Source organism: Ceratotherium simum, chromosome 16 (assembly GCF_057802395.1).
Source record: "Ceratotherium simum simum isolate JZ-2026a chromosome 16, ASM5780239v1, whole genome shotgun sequence".
NCBI classification, from domain to species: Eukaryota; Metazoa; Chordata; class Mammalia; order Perissodactyla; family Rhinocerotidae; genus Ceratotherium; species Ceratotherium simum.
In genome coordinates this window covers 32268481-32289995 of record NC_141915.1, presented here as the reverse complement: position 1 = coordinate 32289995, position 21515 = coordinate 32268481, and the positions used below count along the sequence as shown (strand labels likewise).

The 21515-nt window shown below is 34.1% G+C and overlaps 1 protein-coding gene across 8 annotated transcripts in view; it reads left to right on the top strand.

Moving 5' to 3' along the window:
- STXBP4 (syntaxin binding protein 4) overlaps window positions 1-21515 on the top strand; it is a 157752-nt gene that overhangs the window by 42495 nt on the left and 93742 nt on the right. For all 8 annotated transcript variants that reach the window (XR_015554701.1, XM_004434744.3, XM_087440954.1 and 5 more), the window contains 3 exons: window positions 2119-2210; window positions 13057-13146; window positions 16512-16577. Coding sequence is in view for 7 of the 8 variants with exons in the window: in XM_004434744.3 (XP_004434801.1) it covers window positions 2119-2210; window positions 13057-13146; window positions 16512-16577 (248 nt within the window). In the remaining variant the exon portion in view is untranslated. The remainder of the gene's footprint in view (window positions 1-2118; window positions 2211-13056; window positions 13147-16511; window positions 16578-21515) is intronic.

Sequence of the window (21515 nt, the reverse complement as noted above, 5' to 3'; positions counted from 1 at the left end):
CTAAGATGATATAATAAATATTTTTATGATGCTGTATAATTATTAAAGGTAGCGTAATGTTGACATACTTAGTTGATGTACTATAATATTAAGCCTTTCCACTACTGGGAATTTTGGTGGTTTCTCAGTAGTTGATACTATAAATAATTCTATATTTAATATCATAGCTTTTTTCCTTCTAAATCTGTATAAATGGTTTGGACTTTTGTTTGTATTGATAAGTTGATTTCCAGAGACATTTTACACATTCATTTGTTCTGCCAATAATAATATTTGAATATAACAGTTTTTTGTATCCTTGACAGCATTAAGTATTAAAATGTTTTTCTTATACAGTAGATACAACATTGTATCATTTTAAAAATATCTGTATTGCTAAAAAAAGAAATTCACTTTTTGGTTTTGAAGTGATGGAAAAAAGACGTATTTGCTCCCCTCTCCTTTTGAAAATCACCCAAAATAATAAGGAGAATAAGAAACAGAATTGCATGTATATCTAAAACCACAATATATAAGGACAGAAAGTGGATGAGGAATGTAAATGAATTAGTGAGCAGAGGCAGGTAAGCCCCAGTGTCTGAAGAGCTAGGGGAATCACAATGGGGAGTAGGCTGATTTGTCCCTGAAAAGGCTTAGGAATTGAAAGCATCAGGTACTTCTGAAGGCTGGGCTTAGGCAGGGCCTTTGAAACAAGATTGTTAGAAATCTGTATAAGGAGTAATTATATATGCTATTCCCTGCCCCTTCTTAGGCCATCCAGCAACTACCACTCACTCCCTTACACCTGCAGAGGAAAATAAGCATATTCTTTTGAGATTAAACCAGAGAGATTCTGGACCCGTAGTTGCCAGCACCCAGGGAATTTGGAGGGAGTGTATGGTGAGCTATCATTCACAACACACACCCAGATTGCTCAGTGAAATTTGCAGCCATGTTATACTCTATAGTAAGAGAGTGTAGGATTCTTTCTGAAGAACCTGAACAAAAATATCAGCTGACCACCTGATTGCTCTGTACTGAAACCCACCAGTTGACAAGGCAAGTTCTGCACAGAAAATTTCCAATCAACGTTTTAGCGCCTGGTTCTTCTTAAATATGAACTCATAGCCAAGGGTCAACAGACATTTGAAGAAATCCTCCAGCATAAAATATAGAGCCCAAAACTATCAGACAAATAGAGAAAAGAGGGACTCAAAAAAAAGGAAAATATTGCCAAGATCAGAAGAAGAGAACTTCAGATAAACCATAATTAACATCTTTAAAAAGATAAGACATCCATGAAATAAGAGTAGGTGTTGTAAAATAGGAACAATCAGAACGTTAAAAGGATCCCTGGAAATTAAAAATATAGTAGCCAAAATGAAGAAATGTGAGGCTACACAGACGAATAGGTCACACTCCGAGTCCGAAGAAGCTTATAGTTTGCTAGGCCTGCGTCAGGCAGTGGCATGTAACCATCAAGAGCAGACGCCTTTGCGTTGGACCTTCAATGCAGCTTTGCTGCTCGTTTGCTGGGCAGCCTTGGGGAGTTTAAGGCGGTTAACTTATCTTAGCCCCAAACTGTAAAATGGAGAGGATAAGAGGGCCTACTTCAGAAGATGCTCATGATGAAATTGCAAAGCCCCATGCCTAGCACATGCAAGCTGTTACATAAATATTAGCTGCTCTTATTTATTTATTTCACCACCAAAAGTCTGGTTGCCATCCAAGCTATTATTATTATTATTATTATTATTATTATTATTATTAAACCTCCGGTTCTTCCAGCTAGAAAAGCTGTAAATCATAATATTGTCATATGTTTCAAAAAAAGTTCTACTCATAATAAAAGAGTTGGAGAAATAGTTATGCCTGTGATATGTATTTGCTTTATTATCTTAACTGGTTTATTAACTTCAGCAAAGTTAAATGAAGTTAAAACCAGTTGATTTCTTACTTCTTATATGAACTTATATTTATCTGCCACTTCAGTTAATACTATTTTAAGATAATTTATTTAAGTAAGCTAAATGTTAAGCATTAGTTATAACACATAGCTTCAACTTCATGTATAAAAAGGTAAGATTTATTGAGATGAGGTTAAATACTGTGTTATTAGTGAAATGTGTTCCATTTTAGATTTTGTCCAGGTTGCCAGAAACTTGTTTTGCTTGCGGTTGGATGAAGTAAATATTGATGCACATGATATTTCCAACATACTTGAGTCACAGGTAGAGTATGCCCTATAGAATTATCTTGATTGCACTTAAATCATGAGTCTTGAATGTTATGTGTCATATATGTAAGCTTTTTTTTTTCATTTTTATCTTTTTTTAAAAAATAAATTATGCAAATAATACATGCTTCTTGGATAAATACATACAATACAGATTAATTTAAAATCGAAAGTAAAATTACATATTGATCTCCTCCATCCTCCTCTCTCACTGTCCCCACATGCTACTCCCATCCCTAAATTTAACACAGAATAGTACTCTTATCATAAGTATATACTCTGAAATTTTACAGTCTGAACCAACCTCATGTAATCAGCATCCAAAATCAAAAGCACAACGTTAAAGAAGTACATTACCAGGACCCTGATGCTCTCCTACTCCCATGTTCCTTTCCAATTACTAGTGCTCTCCCTCTCTGTCCCTCAGTCAAGATCACTGCTCTTTTGCCTTCCAACAGCATGGATTGGTTTTGCCTGTTTTTGTGCTTTATGCAAATTGAAATTGCAAAGTCTATTAACTTTAGAAGTCATTTGTTCTACAGAACTTTGACATTTATGTTGTCAAATCTTTCAGTCCTTTTCGTGATAGATTTTTGATATTATTATATTATTGAGGAAGGCCTTCCCAGTTTATGTTATATATAATTTATATATTTAATTCACTCTAAATTTATTCTTGTCTATGGATAAGGTAGTGCCCTAAATTGATAACCACTTGTCCATGTTCCACCATGATATATTTAATAACCATCCTTCTCCACTTTTGCCACTAATCTGAAATACAAACTTTATCATATACTAAATTTCTCTCCAGATACACAGATCTGTTTCTAGGCCCAGCACTCTGTTCCATTGATTCATTTCTCTCTGCCAGTACATTATTATTTTAATTATTCTAGCTTTATAGTCTTAGGTTCATTGTTATCTGGTAGGTTAAGTCCTTAATTTTTTTTTTAACTTCTTGATTTAGATCTTCTAGATAATCTTTAGAACCATTTTGCCATGGTAATAAAAATTCAACTGTGACTTTTTTTTTAATTAGAATCGCATTGAATTTAGTAGATGGTTTGGGAAGAATGAACATGGTTTATTTCTCCATTCATTTAGGTCTTTGTTGATGTTTTGGGAAGAGAATTAAATCTTGCTTAATATATGTCTTGAATATTTCTTGTTAGGTCTGAATAGATATGCTGTAGTTTTTGATGCTATTAGAAATGGGATTTTTTTTTTTACCATTATATTTTCTAATTGATGATTCCTAAAGATATTAACTTTTGAATGGTTATTTTGTGTGCCGCCACTGTATTGAACTCCCTTATTCCAGTTGCTTTTCAGTTATTTCTCTTGGGTTTTCTAGGTAGACGTTTGAAATTAATTATGTTTTTGTCTCTTTAACAAATTTTTACTCTTCTGAATACTGTTGAATAGGAGCAGCGAAAGTGAGCAAGAAATAAATTTCCATGATATTTGAGCCATTTTACATTTTTACTTTTTTTAAAAGAAGCTAGCATTATCTTATTTAAATAAGATTTATACCATTTCTGTTTTTCTGGAGCAGTTTAGATAATAGAAACTTTATTTGTTCCTTTAAGGTTTTGAAAATGTTTCATATGCCAAAAGATCTGGGCCTAGATCTTTCAGGAGAGGAGAGATATCCTGCTTTTTAATGTCTTCTAAGATTATTCTATTCAAGTTTTTCTCCTTCTCTTGAATAATTTTGTTAATGTACATGTTCCTAGAAAATTTTTTCTTTCATCAAGATATTAAAATTTATTAAAGATTGACCTGGCATTTTTTGAGATTTTTAATCTTATTATTTTTTTGTGTGAGGAAGATCGGCCCTGAGCTAACATCTGCCAATCCTCCTCTTTTTTTTTTTTTGGTGAGGAAGACTGGCCATGGGCTAACATCTGTGCCCATCTTCCTCTACTTTATATGGGACGCCGCCACGGCGTGGCCTGCCAAGTAGTGCGTCAGTGGGTGCCTGTGATCCAAACCAGCAAACCCCAGGCCACCACAGCGGAATGCGCACACTTAACCACTTCTGCCACCTGGCCGGCCCCATGAGATTTTTAATCTTATTTTTGATGATATTGCTTTTTATTTCATAGATGTACTACATAGTTTTTACAGAGTAATCGCATCCACAGGTTTTTTTAGGTCACGATTTAATTATCACTCAGGATATGATATTTCCATTGTGGTTGCTTCTTTGACCCTTATTTTGAACTTTTTTAAACATTTTCTAGTTTTATTGTTCCCTTTTGGTTACTGATTTCTGGTTTAATTCCACTGAAGTTAGAGACATATTCTATATGGTATTAATCCATTGACCATATACCCAGACATATAGTCAATTTTATGAAATCTTTCCCGTCTTTTGAAAAGCATGTATATTCTGCACTTGTTGAGTGCAGTGCTCCCTGTATGTCAATTAGGTTGAGGTTGTTAATCATGTGGTTCAAATTTTTTATTTCGTTTTTTTTCTTCTTCAAATTTTCTCTTTCCTTACTCATTTTTTTGTCATCTTTTATTGTCAGTTACTGAAAGAGAGGTGTTTTAAAATTTCCCCAATTTAGTTCTGCTGATTTTTGCTTTATGTATCATAAGGCTGTACTATTAGATGTATACAATTTTAGAATTGTTATATCCTGACAGGATATTGAATCTCTTCATCTCTAGGATGTTTCTTGCCTTAAAATTAACTTAGTCTAGTTGTGTAGCTATACCACCTCTCTTTTAGTTGGTGTTTTGGTTTGGTTTCCAGTGATTATAAATATTTTTCTTTTCTAAAGGAAACTGTTATATAGCTCTTTTAAATGTATCTAATGGAATCTAAATACTCTAGTTTTTGATACCCATAATCATTTATTTAAAAGAAAATTCATGCATAAATTCTTATCTCAGAAATTTATTGTCTTTCCTTTTTCTCTAACTCTTATTTCTATTCCATATTGCCCTAGAATGTTATAGTGATATATTATCATTTCAAGCATACAATATGCTTAAAAGTCTTTCATTGATCACCCTATCTTTTTGCTGCCAAAAAAAGTTTAAATAAATTAGAATGTATTTGTTTTAATTCACTATGTTTTCATAAGCTCTTACATATTAAAATTTTCTTCTGAATTGAATAGTAATTATACTTATTATTGGCACACAATTAATCAAAAATGTAATATAAATTTTGATCAATTATTTTTATAAACGTAATTTAGAAATATAAATTCATATATCAATGGGATGGAAGGAGGATTATTTGCAGTCCAGCTCTGTCATTTATAAGATTTCCACAGTTGGCTGGGTACTTCTGGACTCTTTATTCTGTGGTTTATTTGTCTTCCTAAGTCTTGATATGAGACACATTCTCCCACCTTGTTCTTCTTTTTAAATATTCTTTGCCTAATCTTTGCTCTTATTTTGTCCATATAAGTTCTAGCAAAAATCTTGCTGTATTGAATTTATAGATTATTTTGGGAAGAATCAGCATCTTCATAAACTTAAATCTTCATCTTCTTGAATGGCATAAATACATTTGATATATTTTTTCCAATACAAGCTTTATTAATCTTTTGTTAGATTTGTTTCTAGTTACCTTATACTTTTTTGCCATTATAATAAATGGTGTCTTTTTTTTAAATTAAGACTTTATTTTTTTGAGCAGTTTTAGGTTCACAGCAAAACTGAGGGGAAGGTACAGAGATTTCCCATTTGCCCTCTGCCCCCACACAGGCATAGTCTCCTCTGTCATCAACATCCTCCGTCAGAGTAGTACATTTGTTACAACTCATGAACCTACATACACCCATCATAATCACCTCAAGTCCAGAGTTTACATTACAGTTCTCTGTGTTGTGCATTCTCTGTGGGTTTGGACAAATGTATAATGACATGTATCAATCATTTTTACTGCCCTAAAAATCCTCTGTGCTCTGCCTGTTTCTCTCTCCACACCCCTGCCCCCTACCCCTGGCAACCACTGATCCTTTTATTGTCTCCGTAGTTTTGCACTTTCCAGAATGTCACATAGTTGGAATCAGACATATGTAGCCTTTTCAGATTGGCTTCTTTCACTTAGTAATATGCATTTAAGCTTCCTTCATGTCTTTTCAGTGCTGATTGATATTCCATTGTCTGGATGTACCGCAGTTTATTTATCCATTCACCTACTGAAGGACATCTTAATTGCTTCCAAGTTTTGGCAATTGTGAATAAAGCTGCTATAAACATCCATGTGCAAGTTTTTGTGTGAACATAAGTTTTCAACTCCTTTGGGTAAATACCGAGGAGTGCAATTAGGGGATCATATGGTAAGAGGATGTTTAGTTTTGTAAGAAACCATCAAACTGTCTTCCAGTGTGGCTGTACCATTTTCATTCCCACCAGCAATGAATGAGAGTTCCTGTTGCTGAGAATGAGAGTTCCCAAAGACCTAGTTGTTTGGAAACTGGCAGGAGACCCAGTTCTCCCAGAATTGAGGCACTGATTTATCAGAACTGATTCTGTCGCATTTAGTGTAGGAAAACTGAAGCTGCAAGAGCGTCCTTTTTCTTCCACTGATTCAGGTGTTATGTATTTATCTGCCTAATGTTTTCTTACTGCTGGTAGTTCTCAAACATAACATACCCACTTTTGATGAGGAAAGGCGAAGGTGGTTGGATGGCTTACAACGTAATGAAGTAGAGAATTGAGAGTACTTTGTATGAGTATGCAAAACTTTCTTAGCAGCTGCAAAGAAATACTCATGCTCCAAATTAGTAATTTACTTCCCTCTTACCAGTATGATTTTAGGGCAGATAAGAATGTATTCAATCTGTGATACTTGATAGTAACAGCAAAGTGCTGATGGTAATTAGGCATGCTTCTACATGCCAATAACTTCCTGTTTGTGGCTTCAGATCAAAATGTTGTGCAATAGTCACTATCAATTTATAAGGTGTCCTTTGTTGTATTCTGCTTGTCAGTACGCAGAAGATAGCCCTGTAAAATGTTGACTGTTTTTTCACTTGAATCCACAATAAGAATACATTTTGGTTCACCACATTCGCATATATAACTGAAACAAAAGTCTCAAAAGAATTACTTACCTTTGCTACATCATTGCACTCTTATTGAATATTCAGTTCTATTTCATTAAATGTTTGGTCTTACAATTCACTAATGGGTCCTGTACCACAGTTTGAAAAACACTGTAAAAATCACTGTTGATAAAGCTACTCACCAGAAACAAATCAAAAATATTGCATTATTTTTTAGTATAATTCCCAATTTTTTTTGAGTTAAAAAGCAGTATAGTGCCTCATCTGAGTATATCAGTTGATCTGTGGTTGAGGATGCTGACAGTCTGTGAAGGTGGGGAAATTCCACTCTGGTTACCCCCTCAACTATCTCGTCACCAACAACAGAGTCAGATTTTATAATCCATCTGTTAGGGATGCTTGTTTTTTACTCATATGTTTCCTTTTTTTTGGCTTGTCTCTTTCTTAACTCATTTTTTAAAAATATTTTTGCCCAAGTATAATGGACACACAGTAAAGCACAAAAATCTCAAGTGTATGATTTGATGAATTTCTGTTAGTATCTCCTGTGTAATCATCACTCAAAAGGCTCCTTCATGCCAACTTCCCACTCAGCTACCACTCCCACCTTTACAGTGGAACCACTATTCTGTCTTATATCAGCTTAGATTACTTTGGCCTGTTCTTGAACTTCATAGTAACATACAGTATGTACTCTTTTGTAACTAGCTTCTTTTGCTCATTATTTTGTCTGACTCGTAAGATTTCTTAAGATGCTTCTTTTAAGAAATAAGAATTGCTGAGTCAGTGTAAGTCAGTCCTACTTTTGTTTAGTTGACAAAAAACTTTTGGTTTTGGAATAATGTGGCATTTAGAACCAAAAATATAAATATCTTACTGTGATTCTAATCATCACTGCTATATTAAAAAATTCACACAGTGCTGCACCTGCTACTGGCACGGTGTTACACACAGAAAAGGCAAGGTTGGAGCCTACATTAGCAGTATTCTAAACTTAGCAACAGCAGACTATAGTCCATCATAATATGATGGGTTTTCCACACTAATCAAGTGTCATAAATGGATTATCTTAAAATTACAGAGAGAACACTGTAAATTCCCTAATGTAGACTTTTCACAATTTGGATTCTTGCTAAATCAATTTAGTGGATTGCAATCATCATTTTAACAAGTGAAATAGAATAGAATGGAAAATATATATAGTAAGAGTGAGTACCCAGCTATTCCACTGCTGGGTATTTATCCAAAGAACATGAAAACACGAATGCTTAAAGATATATGCACCCCTATGTTCATTGTAGCATTATTCACAATAGCCTAGACTTGGAAACAACCTAAGTGCTCATCAAGGGATGAATGGGTAAAGAAGAGGTGGTATATATACACAATGGAATACTAGTCAGCTATAAAACAAAAGATGAAATCTTGCCATTTGAGACAACATGGATGGACCTTGAGAGTATTATGCTAAGTGAAATAAGTCAGATGGAGGAAGTCAAATACTATATGATCTCACTCATAGGTAGACAATGAAAACAACAACCAAACACATAGATACAGAGACACAGAGATACAGAGATTGGTGGTTACCAGAGGAGAAGGTGGGGAGGGTGAAAGGGGTGTCAGGGCACATGTGTATGGTGATGGATGGTAGTCTTTGGGTGGTGAACATGATGTAGTCTGCACAGAAATCAAAATATAATGATGTATACCTGAAATTTATATAATGTTATAAACCAATGTTACCTCCATAAAAAAAGTCTTTAAAGAAAGTAATGTTTTACTTATACTGAGTTATAATATAAATGGTGTTTTCACTATGTTTAGCAGTGAATGCTTTATAGCCACATCACTATATACTCGTCTGTAAAACATTAAATATATATTGAAGAACTGTAATGTGCATGGCATCGTGTTAGGTGCTCTGGCACATGTTATTAAGGTAAATAAAACTCGAGCCTGTCCCTCAAGGAACTTAGGGTATAGTGTAAGAAAAGTCATGTACACAAATAATTATATTAAAAGTGCATTATGTGATAAGGCCATAGTGATAATAGAGCTTAGAACATTCAGAGAACATTCATAACAGAGTTGGCATTTGAGTGAGTTTTGAATGATCAATAGGATTTTATTTGCTCAAGAGGTGAACAGAGAGCGTAAGAGTATTAGCATGAACAAAAATATATATAAAATGTGATGGTAAGCAGAGAGTAATCTACTTTTTTAAAAAGATAATCTAGTACATGCAGGTCAGTGAAGGAAGTTAGGCCTGCAAGGGTAAATATTAAAATTTATACTTTACTCAGTAGTCACTGAGGAGCCATTAAGGAAATTAGTGACATGATCAAAGTGATATTTTAGAAATGGTAATCTTATAATAGTGTTGGTTATCTTGGAAGGGAATAAAACCAGTTGTAGGTAGTCTAGAGAGGCAACAAAGGAAAGAGTCCCAATATAGAATAATAACTAAACTATGGTCAGGGTGAGGAGAATGGAAACGAATGGAGAGACAGATCTACAATATTTACCAAAAATAACAACAGCAACAAGTATATCATCAATAAGACTTGCATTTAGATATAAGAACCAAGAGAGAATGAGTTAAAGGTAACTCGAGAGTTTTAATTAGGATGGTTAATGATGTGATGGGACCGTTAATAGGAATAGGGAAGTAAGAAAGGTGGAGAAGATAATGGGTTGTGTCTTAGAGAGAGTAAGTTTGAGATGCTGACAGGTGACCAAAAGCCCATTGGAAATAAGGAATGGACACCAGGAGAGGGGTTTGGGAATGATCTGGAAGGTGATAGTTGAAGCATGGCAGTGAACATCATCACTCAGGGAGAGTTTGTAGAAAAAAGAGGGAAAGGGACAAAATTTGAGGAGCCTCCCCCTACCCCCATTTAAGGAGTAAAAATTAAATTAAGTCACTAACAACAGCTTAAATATTCTGATGGGTAGGTGAGATAGTGGGATATCAAAACCTAGGGAAGAGAAAGTTTCAAGAACAAATGGCTTGAGCAATGTTATATGTAACAAAGAGGTTAAGAAAGTTGGTAGGGGGCATTTATTTTGCCAAATAGCAGGTTTATGGGTGACACTGCAAGGAATTATTTTTGAAATGTGGGGATGGGAGGAAAGTTGTGTAAATCAGATTATAAAAAGTAAAAAGAGTGAGCAGGGGAAATGGAAGGAGAAAAATAAGGGAATACACAGAAATTTTAAGGAAAGGAGGTAATCGAATGGGTAATTTTATCGATAAAATTAGACTGAAACAGAGGTTGTTGTTTTGTTCTGTTTACGATGAATTGAGGTTGGGAATGTGGCCAGTGGAATGGTGGCTATCCACAATTGATACAAGTAAAATAACTTAAAAATGATGATCGTGGAGCAACAGTGAAGGGATAGTTGAGGTCAGACGTAGACAGCATAGTCCAATGACCTCCTACAGTGTCTCTTGGTATCTCCACAGGACACCTGAGAAAACAGAGTGGAAATGGTTTACAATGTCGTTTACCAGGTATTGCAGAGGTCAGGGGGCCTGAGGGTCACAAATGATATGGGAGCCAGGCAGGAAAGGGATGTAAGAAGGTAAGGAGGATAAAGTCCAAGAGTTGGAGGTAAATTAGAAAACAGGTATCTGTCTGAAATCATTGATGTTAAACAGCAGCAATTCATTTCATTTGCTGCTTGCTTAGTTGAAGCATATTTGAACTATTTTAAAAAGTCGCTGAGCACCAAGGGGCTTTTCAAAGAATTCACAAGTGATATCTGTGGCCAGTTCCCTGGCTATAAGTTTTTACTGCTTAGCTTAAAATAGCAATAGGATTATAAAACGTTTTTTTTTTAAGTCATGTTTTGTTCTATGACTGTTCAGTCTAGTGTTTTGCCTCCCAAAATGGCACCATAGATTCTTTTACGCATCATTTTCCTCCATGTTTTAAGCTTAGAAGTTTATGATTACATCTCTGAAATCCCAATCCATAGTTTCTCCTAGTAAATTATTATAGCTCTGTTATCTAAATTCTTATTTAAACGTTTGAATCCCCTTCATTTCACTTCTTAGGATAACAAGATAGAATAAGCCCATCTGAATGTTGAGTAGCAATGTTTCCCAGAATGTACTTTGCAGACTTAGTCCCTTGAGATGCTACAAAATAAATAAAGGAGGGGGAAGGTATAGTATGGTCAGGTAACTTGAGGAAATGCAACAAGTTATTAGATTATATTTCCTTTTGGGATATTCAAGATGCTTATTAGCATATTAAGGCTGTTGGGAGCCCTGCAGGAAAGAAAGTTAATTTTTTCTAAATCCTACATTTCTCAAGCTTATCTGACCACAGGGACCACTACCACCATCTTCACCACCCAGGTTTGCTTTTGCACAAGACTAGCTAATATCCTTTGGAACACACTTTGTGAAATATTATATTTGAAAATGTGTTAAAAACTAATCTAGAACAGTATAAGAATGAATTCTATGAGTCTGTGTGTTGAGTACTTAAGAAAGAGTAGAATAACAGAGACAGATGAAGAAATGAGAGTGTGTAAATTATGGGCGATGACCATAAATACACCAAAGCAAATGTGTCAGGACAGAAGGAGCCAATAATGTTTAGGAAAAATATTTCTCCCAAAACTTGAGGAATGACTCCTACTTCTGTTATTCTAGGATATGGAAATCAAATCTGAGTTTATCATCTCCATTCCACCATGATTTTTGTTTAGTGGTTAGTAAAAATCACAGACTAACGTCAGACCTCTGTGGGAATCTTGGAAAAACTATTTATTAGCTGTGAAACCTTAGGCAAGTTACTAACCTTTTAGTCTCATCTGTAAAATGGAGACAAGGTTATAGTAAGGATTTAATATTGAATATATATGGTCCTTAGCAGCGTCTGCACATACTAAGTTCCCAATAAATGACTGATATTCTTAATTATTTGTATTATCTTTTCCTACTCTGCATTCGCCTCTCCTATCTGAAGGTCACTGCTTTAAGCCCATACTTATATAGCAATCTCTTTCTCTACTTAATCCTTTAAATTATATTTTTTATACTTTATTTTTAGTTCTATTATAACTTCTACATAGAAATAGCTGTAATTAGACTTGGATTTTTATCTCTGATAAAATTCTCATTGTTTTTTACCTTGTAATTAACTGTCAAAGAGATCATGCTAGAAGTAGGAGAAATTGACATCTCTGCTATTTTCTGTTGTTGTTACTCACTTGTGCATGAATTATTAATATTATCTTCAAGGCACAGTTTCTGTGCAGAAATCACTTTAAGCTGTTTGGCTGTTACATTACATTTTGTTTAGTTAAAACAAGACACGTAATCGATTAATATACTTTACTGGGTTCACGTAAACTATCTTGGTTGATAATGTCCAGCATTTTGTTAGCCCTAGATACCATGTACTTGGAGTGGATGTCTTTAGGGAGTAGTTTATGTTGATAACTCATAAAGTCTTTTTGACATTATAAACACAGTCTTGGAATTTGGACTTTTAAGGAAAATTATGTTGTTAAGAATCATAAAGATGACAAAAGAGTACATATATCTTATAATCATCTAAATTCTGTTATAAGTAACAGCAATGTAAGGTTAAGCTTAAATGAATGAAGTTACCCCAGGTTACTTTAATATTCTCTTTTATCTAATCAAATGACTCCAAAGTAAGAAACTGAATTTTGTTATTGGAATGCAAAAGCCTAAGACTCCTCAAAAAGGATTTTTCTGTTAGTTCTCATAATTAATGTCTAATGCATAACTTTTCTCTTGTATTTTAATGTTGACAGCTTGTTCCCTGTGATTCCTTAGAATCAGATGAAATGGAAAGGCTTAAGCGTGAAAGAAATGATGCCTTAGAAGAAGTGAACACACTTAAGGTAATCTCCAATTTAGCCTCCTTACATTTTCTTTAGAAAAAAGAAAGAAGGAGAATTATCTTGTGTTGAACTCTGATGTATTGGGGCTTAGTTTTATTTTTAAGTAAAGAATATTAATATTAAATAACTTCATATTAATATCTAATAATTGATATTGAATATTAATATCAAGTGATTTGAAATTTGAATATTTCTTCAATTAGAAGAGTTAATTTTTTAGTTCATACATTTATTATTCATATTTCATAATATCCATGTAAGATTCAGTGTAATAGTGAGTTTTGCTCAAACCTTCTGATCTGGCTACTTCTCACCCCTTTTTTACTCACATTGGTGGCAAGGATGAGGAGCCAACAAAGCAAGCCATGACAGTTTTGGGTCCTCAGATGTTCATTGGGAAATACATTTTCTCCCATGTTCACGGGCATGCTTCAGGGGCATCGTGTTTTTGCTAAAATAATTTGGAATTAAGGCAATATGATTTAAGGGAAGAAAAACACACAGTATATCCCATGTATACTTTAAGATTTTGATTCTCTTTATATATTTTCATTCTGTTTTTAGTAGAATATTGAATTTCAATTATATCTTAATTTTTAGGGAAAGCCGTTATATTTTCCAAATCTTCAAGAAAAGCAGTGTAACTACTTGATATACTGTTAATTCACTGTAGGAATATATTTTTAAATTATTTTTAATTATTTTCTAAAATAAGACAAATTCTATTGTTTATTTATTTAATTTTCATTTAAGCAAAATCTTTATACCTAAAAAAAAGAAAGACATTTCCTTGTTACCTTACTTTTTAAATTCCAACCTCTAGAGGAAGCCACTGTTAAGCATATCTTGTTTATCCTTTCAAAGAGTTTCTCTATACTGTATAGGCAATCATATTTTTAAAAATAAATATGTATATGTATTTTAACTTTTACATAAATCACTTCATACATTGTACACTTTTTTACAACTAGGGTTATATCTTGGGCTACTTTTTAGATTAATATATACAGATCTGTCATATTCTTCTTAACGGCTCTCCTATCATTAAATGGTTCTGTCCTACATTATTTAGCCAGTTCCTTGTTGATGGATATTTAGGCTGTTTTCAATTTTCCATTATTAAAAATAATTACAAGGGCTGGCCCCATGGCATAGTGGTTGAGTTCGGCAAGCTCCACTTCTGCCCTCTGGGATCAGAGGTTCAGATCCTGGGGGCGCGGACCTACACCACTTGTCAGCCATGCTGTGGCGGTGACCCACATACAAAGTAGAGGAGGATTGGCACAGATATTAGCTCATGGCTAACCTTCCTCAAGCAAAAAATAAAATAAAAAATAATTCCATCATAAATAGCTTTGTAGATGTATCTTTGGGCAATTAAACAATTGTAAAAGTACAAATTGAATAAACTTCTGAAAGTGGAATTGCTTTATCAGAAGATTTGGGTACATTCAATTTTATACATGTTACCAAATTCCCTTTCAAAAGGCTTCACCAATTCATGTTCCTTCCAAATGTATATGAGCATTTTATTACTAAAGGAATTTTTTATATACTTCTTTTTACAACTTTGAAAGCACTATCTTTCCACATTTTTTTGTATAAGAAGAGTTAGGATGAAAAATATAAATTTAGTTTTAAAAATAAATTGACAATAGTTTCCTCATATTCTCTTCGAAAAAATCTCGAAGTGTTGGTTACCTTGGTAAAATAGCATTTTTATGTCATCTATCTCTGCATAACAATTAAATCTCATGGTTCATCAGAATTTTCAGAGTTTCTGAGATCTTTTTCATTTCCTTAATGTTTATCATTGTTAAATTTAGTGATATATTTCAGTTTTTTATTCGAATATCAGTATTAATTATTAGAATTTTAATTTAAAACTGAATTCATGTAACATTTAAAGAAGGCTTCTCTGAGGAGCTGTTCAGTAGATCAGGATTCACATTTAAAGTTTATGAAATGTAACTGAACATATCCTAATGCGACAAAACCTGAAATCCCAGATAAAACGTATTCTGTATTTTATAATTTCCTTTACCTAAAAACCTATCATTTGGCTGAGAACCACTTGCTTAGCTATATAAAAGAGTGTACAAAGCAATAAATATTTCATTTGAGATAATGTTTGTACTTTCACTTTTTCTCCTTGTCTTATACACACACAGAAGAATAACAGAATGTTGTTTGTTACATGAAGTATACAGAGTCTGTAGATGGTCTCTCATTGCTTCCCATTATCCTGTGACATCTGTATTCTTCATGTCTGATCTGAGGTACAAATAAAAATGAAACCAAGATAATTGTGTGCCAATAGCTAATTTTTATTTTGCAAGAATGATTTTTAAAAGTACTGTAGGCTTTAACTTAAAGCCTTTCTTCAGAGTTCACATTGCTAGTGCTTTGCAAATCTCAATGAAAGTAGATGTATTTTTCATTTATAGATGCAAAAAACTAGGACACAGAGTGAAGGTCACTTGCCAGAGCATAAAAGCATGAGAGCCAGCAGTTTCTTGGTTCCTGGTCTGTGGCAGACTCATTAGATTGCTCTATTATAGTCACCTTCATATACCTTCATTTCATCTCTTAGGCAAGAATGAGCTGAAATACACTGGAAAGCAGATCACTTCTTATAAACATTGCAATGTTGCCTTGAATATTTACCAATCAATTTAGTCTTCAAGCAATTCCTCTGCTCAAGTTTATAGTAAAATGGCTCTTAAATTACTCTTAGTATTTCTGATTTGGTCAATAAAATGTAGACTTATTTATGATATACTTAACAAAATTGAACATTTTAGGGTATATGCTTAACTTAAGTTCAAAGATGATAATATTTGATTTCCATGCATAATATTATTCTATCTTAATAACTATTATTTCATATATTGGTTACGCCAGTCATAGCTTCACTTTTATGGATAATCTTCCAAGGAAAAGCTAAATTAAGAAAATTGTAATCAACCCAGTTTCATGTGTCCTCTTTAGAATGATAAGCGAGGCTTCTAATTTGTAATAATAATGCTCTTCAATTTGGAAGCTCTTTGGCAATGATAGCCATTACCCAAAATTTAGTTAATATTTACACGTTTTGATTTTGATTGACTTATTTTGAGCCTCCGATTTTGAGATTTTACAAAATGGCTAAAGTAAAAAAAGCATATTTACATCACAATTATACTGTAAATAACTAATTATTTTTAAATGGTATGTAGAAAGCCAGAAAAGTGACCGAGAACTACATTTTCAGATTGTAACAATTGGGTGTTTGGGGAATTTTGTAGCTTTGAAACAACGCCCTAAAAATGATACTCATTGATACCTTCATAACAAGTTATTAATTCAGTGGTTTTTAAATATAGGAAAAATTATTTGAATCAGAAAGGCAAAGGAAACAGTTGACAGAAGAACTCCAGAATGTGAAACAAGTAAGTGCAAACAAGTGAAAGCCTATTGTGTATGTGTGTGTAAACATATGAGGTATAATTGCAAAGCAACGATGCTGTATGATATCCCAGAGATTACAGATGTCAATAATATAGTATAAAATGGCATAGATCTTAAAAGCAATCACTTCCAGAGGCTGTACCTGGGCTGAAGTCTTGCTACTATTGCTCAAAGAAATGTTAAAACTTCTCTTTGAAATAGCTTTCAAAATCAGATAACCAGTGACTGAAACCATCAATCTCATTGCTTTTCTATGCTTTTTTCTTTCTCTTTTCTTTTCTTTTTCCCTTTTCATCTGTTACTCGTACTACTTTTATTAAAGAAAAAACAAAACAAGAAAAAAAAAACAAGGCAGAGCATTTTTTACTTTTATTTTTTAGTAATAACAAGTAAAAATATACTTTTACTCTGCATCCTTCTTCAAAGAATTTTAGGTAGCTTACAACAAAACAAATACAATGATATTATCATGAAATAGATATACAAATAACAAGCAAATGAAATATTAATAAGAGTAGAAAGTTAAGAGAATGTTGCTAGAGACCAATGGCAATCACCATTTTGAATCTCCCCAACATCATCCCCCCAGAAAACATAAAATAGACAAAGAGAGCAAATAAAACCATACAGGACCCGTACCTTCAATATGACTGTGACAGAGAACACCACAACCTTCAAAGTACATAGAAATAGAGTAAAAAAAATCCCAACAAAATCCTGCAGCTTGCCTGTCACTGAAACCTGGGATACAGAAAGCAGAGGTAGTAAGCCTTAAATGACTCTGAAAAAGAAGAAGGGAGAGCAGAGAGCAGTTAGATGAAGTACAAATAAAATCACCTCCAGAAAGAGAAAATGCAACAATTAAGGCCAAAATACTGAACACAGGTCAGGATTTGGTGGTTATCAGGACTTGAGAAAGTGTGTGCAACCAGAAGTGGCAGCCTTGGAGAATCATTGCTTCTGGGGAAGAATCAAATAAATAGAGATGGGATAGTATCCCTTGGAGACTAGGCAATGAAGGGAAAGAAGGAAACAAGAGGGGAAAATGAAGGATCTTGTAGAAATGAAAGAGAAACAAGTTATACCAGTCCTTTCCATCTGTTCCCGCCGTGGCCATCAACATGATCTTCATAAAGGAAACTGCACAGAAGAGGGTGCTGTTGAACTAGGAACTCTTTCTATGAAAGAAAAAGGAATAGGAAAAAAAATCTGTCCCCATTATTACAAAACAACTATGTAAAAATCAGACAGTATGAATTAAAGCTTTCCTTCTGATGAAGCCTCTCCAAAACAATTCAACCACAAAGCTGAAGAAAACTGTAACACGACACTCCAAACTCAACTAAATATCCTCAAGCAAGCATTTGGCACTAAGGAAAAAACACCTCAAATCAGAAGGAAAAAAACTGAGAATAGAAATTGACAAAAAACAGGAAGAAATAAAATGAGAGTTAGTAGAACTTAGGAAAGAAATAGAAGGAAAAGACAAAATTTTATCAGAAATGAAAACTAAATTACAAGTTGCCCAAGAAAGAATATAGTCAAATGAAAAGCCATTAAAGAAAACCAGAAAAGTAACCAGGAAAATGACAATGAAATAAAGAAGTAAAAGAGTTTCTTGAAGAAGTAAATCGAAACAACTGAACGGCACTAATATTTAGAACTATAATCCAAGAAAACTTTCCAGAAATAAAAGACGACCTGAATCTATTATTATGTACTAGGGAAATTTGACCTGGAAAGATCAACTCTAGAACATATCCGTTAAAACTATTATGTTAGACTTTAAAGATAGAGGAAAAAGTGCACAGTGCCTCCAAGTGAAAAGACTGAATAGCATACAAAAAGACCATAGAATTAGACCAGCATCAGCCCTCTCAACGCAGCATACAAAGTAAGGCAATAGTGGAGCAACAGTTTCAAGAAACTAAAGGAAAGTAAGTGTAAACCAAGAATATTGTATATGGCCAGGTTGACTTTCAGATATCAAGGCCATAGAAAAACAGTTAGGAATGTGCCAGTATTCAGGGAGCACTGTACACATGTAGTATTCCTGAGGAATCTAGGAGAGGGTGAGTTTTATCCAGCCGATAAACAGTAAGCATTTCATACGTGTTATTTTATAGCTTACACTAAAATGAGAGTGGGTTCACAGGTAAAAGAATAATGTGTAAACATTACATGTCTGACAAAAATCAAAAGATGCAATTTATGTAAAAGATGATAAGGGAGAAAAAAAGGAAACAGAATATAATCATTCTGTGTATAAGTAAAGGGTAGTAGTCATCAAATATCATTTAAAACTGACATCAAATAGTAAAAGATCAGTTACAAATAGAGAGTATTTCAGGCACTATAAAAAGTAACAATACAAAGGTAACCTATAGAATGAAAATATGAACCTTCCTAAATACCAAAAGAAATTTTCTTAAAAAGCTAAAGGGGTCCAGCTCGGTGGCGTAGTTGTTAAGTTCGGCCATTCTTCTTTGGAAGCCTGGGGTTCACGGGTTTGGATCCTGGACGCAGACCTATGCACTGCTGGACAAGCCATGCTGTGGCAGGCATCCCACATGTAAAGTGGAGGAAGATGGGTACGGATGTTACCCCAGGGCCGATCTTCCTCAGCAAGGAGAGAAAGATTGGCAACAGATGTTAGCTGAGGGCTAATCTTCCTCACCAAAAAAAAAAAGAGCAAAAGGGACACACAAAACAGAGAAACACAGTAAATATAATGTACACAATTAATTACAACAAAATATGACTTGAGACCAAACATAATAGTCATCTTAATTAACATGAATGGGATTAACTCACCTATTAAAAGATTTTTTAAGGAAAATATAGTTTACCAAAACTGACCTCAGTAGAGATAGAGAGCTTAACAGACCAATTTCCATGGAAGAAATAAAGTTATCAAGAAACTACCCTACAGAAAAGGACCAGGCCAGATAGATTTCACAAGGGAATTGAACCAAGCCTTTGGGGGTTAGTCCCAAAACTATGTAAATGGCTTCAGTGTAAAAATTTCAGAGAAAATTAACAAATTCTTTTCTTGAGGCAAGTGTAACATTGGTGCCTAGACCTGATAAAAATAGCACAGAAAAAGAAAATGGTATTAGATTAGAAAAACAAGGGACATATGAATTGGAAAAGAAAAAAGAAAACTCTGTTTGCAGATGACATAATAGTAATCCAGAAAACCCTAAAGAATCAATGATAAAACTAACACGGTGAAAAATTCACAAGCTAGCAAGATATAAAATTAATATGCAAAACTCAATTGCATCCATATACACAAATAATAACCAGTTAGAAATTTTAACAGTGGAGGAGAAACCAAAAATTCTATAGAAAAATGGGCAAAAGGGGCCAGCCCGGTGGCGCAAGCGGTTAAGTGCGCACGTTCCGCTGCAGCGGCCCGGGGTTCGCCGGTTCGGATCCCGGGTGCGCACCGACGCACCGCTTGTTAAGCCATGCTGTGGCGGCGTCCCATATAAAGTAGAGGAAGATGGGCATGGATGTTAGCCCAGGGCGAGTCTTCCTCAGCAAAAAAGGGGAGGATTGGCATTGGATGTTAGCTCAGGACTGGTCCTCCTCACAAAAAAAAAAAAAAAAAAATGGGCAAAAGACATGAACAGACAATTCACCAAAATGTTATAAAAATGTTAAACATATGAAAAGGTATTCAATCTTTCTCATAATAAGAGAAATACCAATTGAATCTACACTGAGAGAGGACTTCCAGCTTCTAGTAATAATAGAGTAAGATGCTGGCAAAGGACCTCCCCCAACAGAAGACAACTCAAAGACCTGGGCATTCTGCAATAAACAACCACCAAAGGAATTGGAGAGTGAACATAATCAGACAAACTGGGAGGAACTAAATTTCCTGTTTCTACGGCTTGACTCACCCTTATGGTCACTTGATATTCAAAAAAGATTCAAAGACAATTCAGTGGAGAAAAGATGCTCATTAACAATACATGGTGCTAGAATAAGGGAATATTTGTGTGAGAAAAAAATGAATCTCAACCCCTACCTCATATCATACTCAAAAACCAACTCTGAATGGATTATGGATCTAAATGTAAGAAGCAAAGTTATCAAACTATATCTCTAAAGTTAGTAAATTTTACTATATATAAACCATACCTCGACAAAGCTATTTTTTAAAAAAACTATGCCAATACAATTTCTCACCCATCAGATTAGCAAAAATTCAACAACTTGGTAGTACACTGTTGGTGAAGCTGTTTCGAAACAGGCGTTCTCATATAGTGCTGGTAGTAATGCAAAATGGTACAGCCCTGTGAAGGAGAATTTGGCATTTCTAACAAATATACGTATGCATTTACCCTTCAACCTGGCAATCTCACTTCTAGGAATTTACCCCCAAGGTATACCTCCAATATTAAAATACATAGGCACAGTATTTATTGCAGTAGTATTTGTAATTAGAAAATATTGGAAACCATCTTAATCTCTAAGCATAGGTGATTGATTGAATAAACTATGGTATGTACAGACAATGGAGTACTATGCCGCTGCAGGAAGGAATAAGGAAGATCTCTCAAGTAATATGGAGTGACTTCCAGGAGATTTTATCAACTAAAAATAGCAAAGTAGAAAAGAGTATATATAGTATACTGTCTTTTATAAACAAGAGAAATTAAAACATATATCTGTTTATCTTTACAAAAGAAACCAAAAGAAGGAAAAACTGCACAGCAATGAAATTGGTTATCTATAATGTGGGTGGACACAGGGTGGATAAGATACAGGCAGGAGTGGCACCCCTCTGAGAATACCTTTTGATGTAATTTTTACTTTTGGGTGCACGTTAATATTCTACACATGTAAAAAATGTATAAAGAAATCAGTAAACATAGGACAGGGAAAATGAACTTAAAACTACAAGC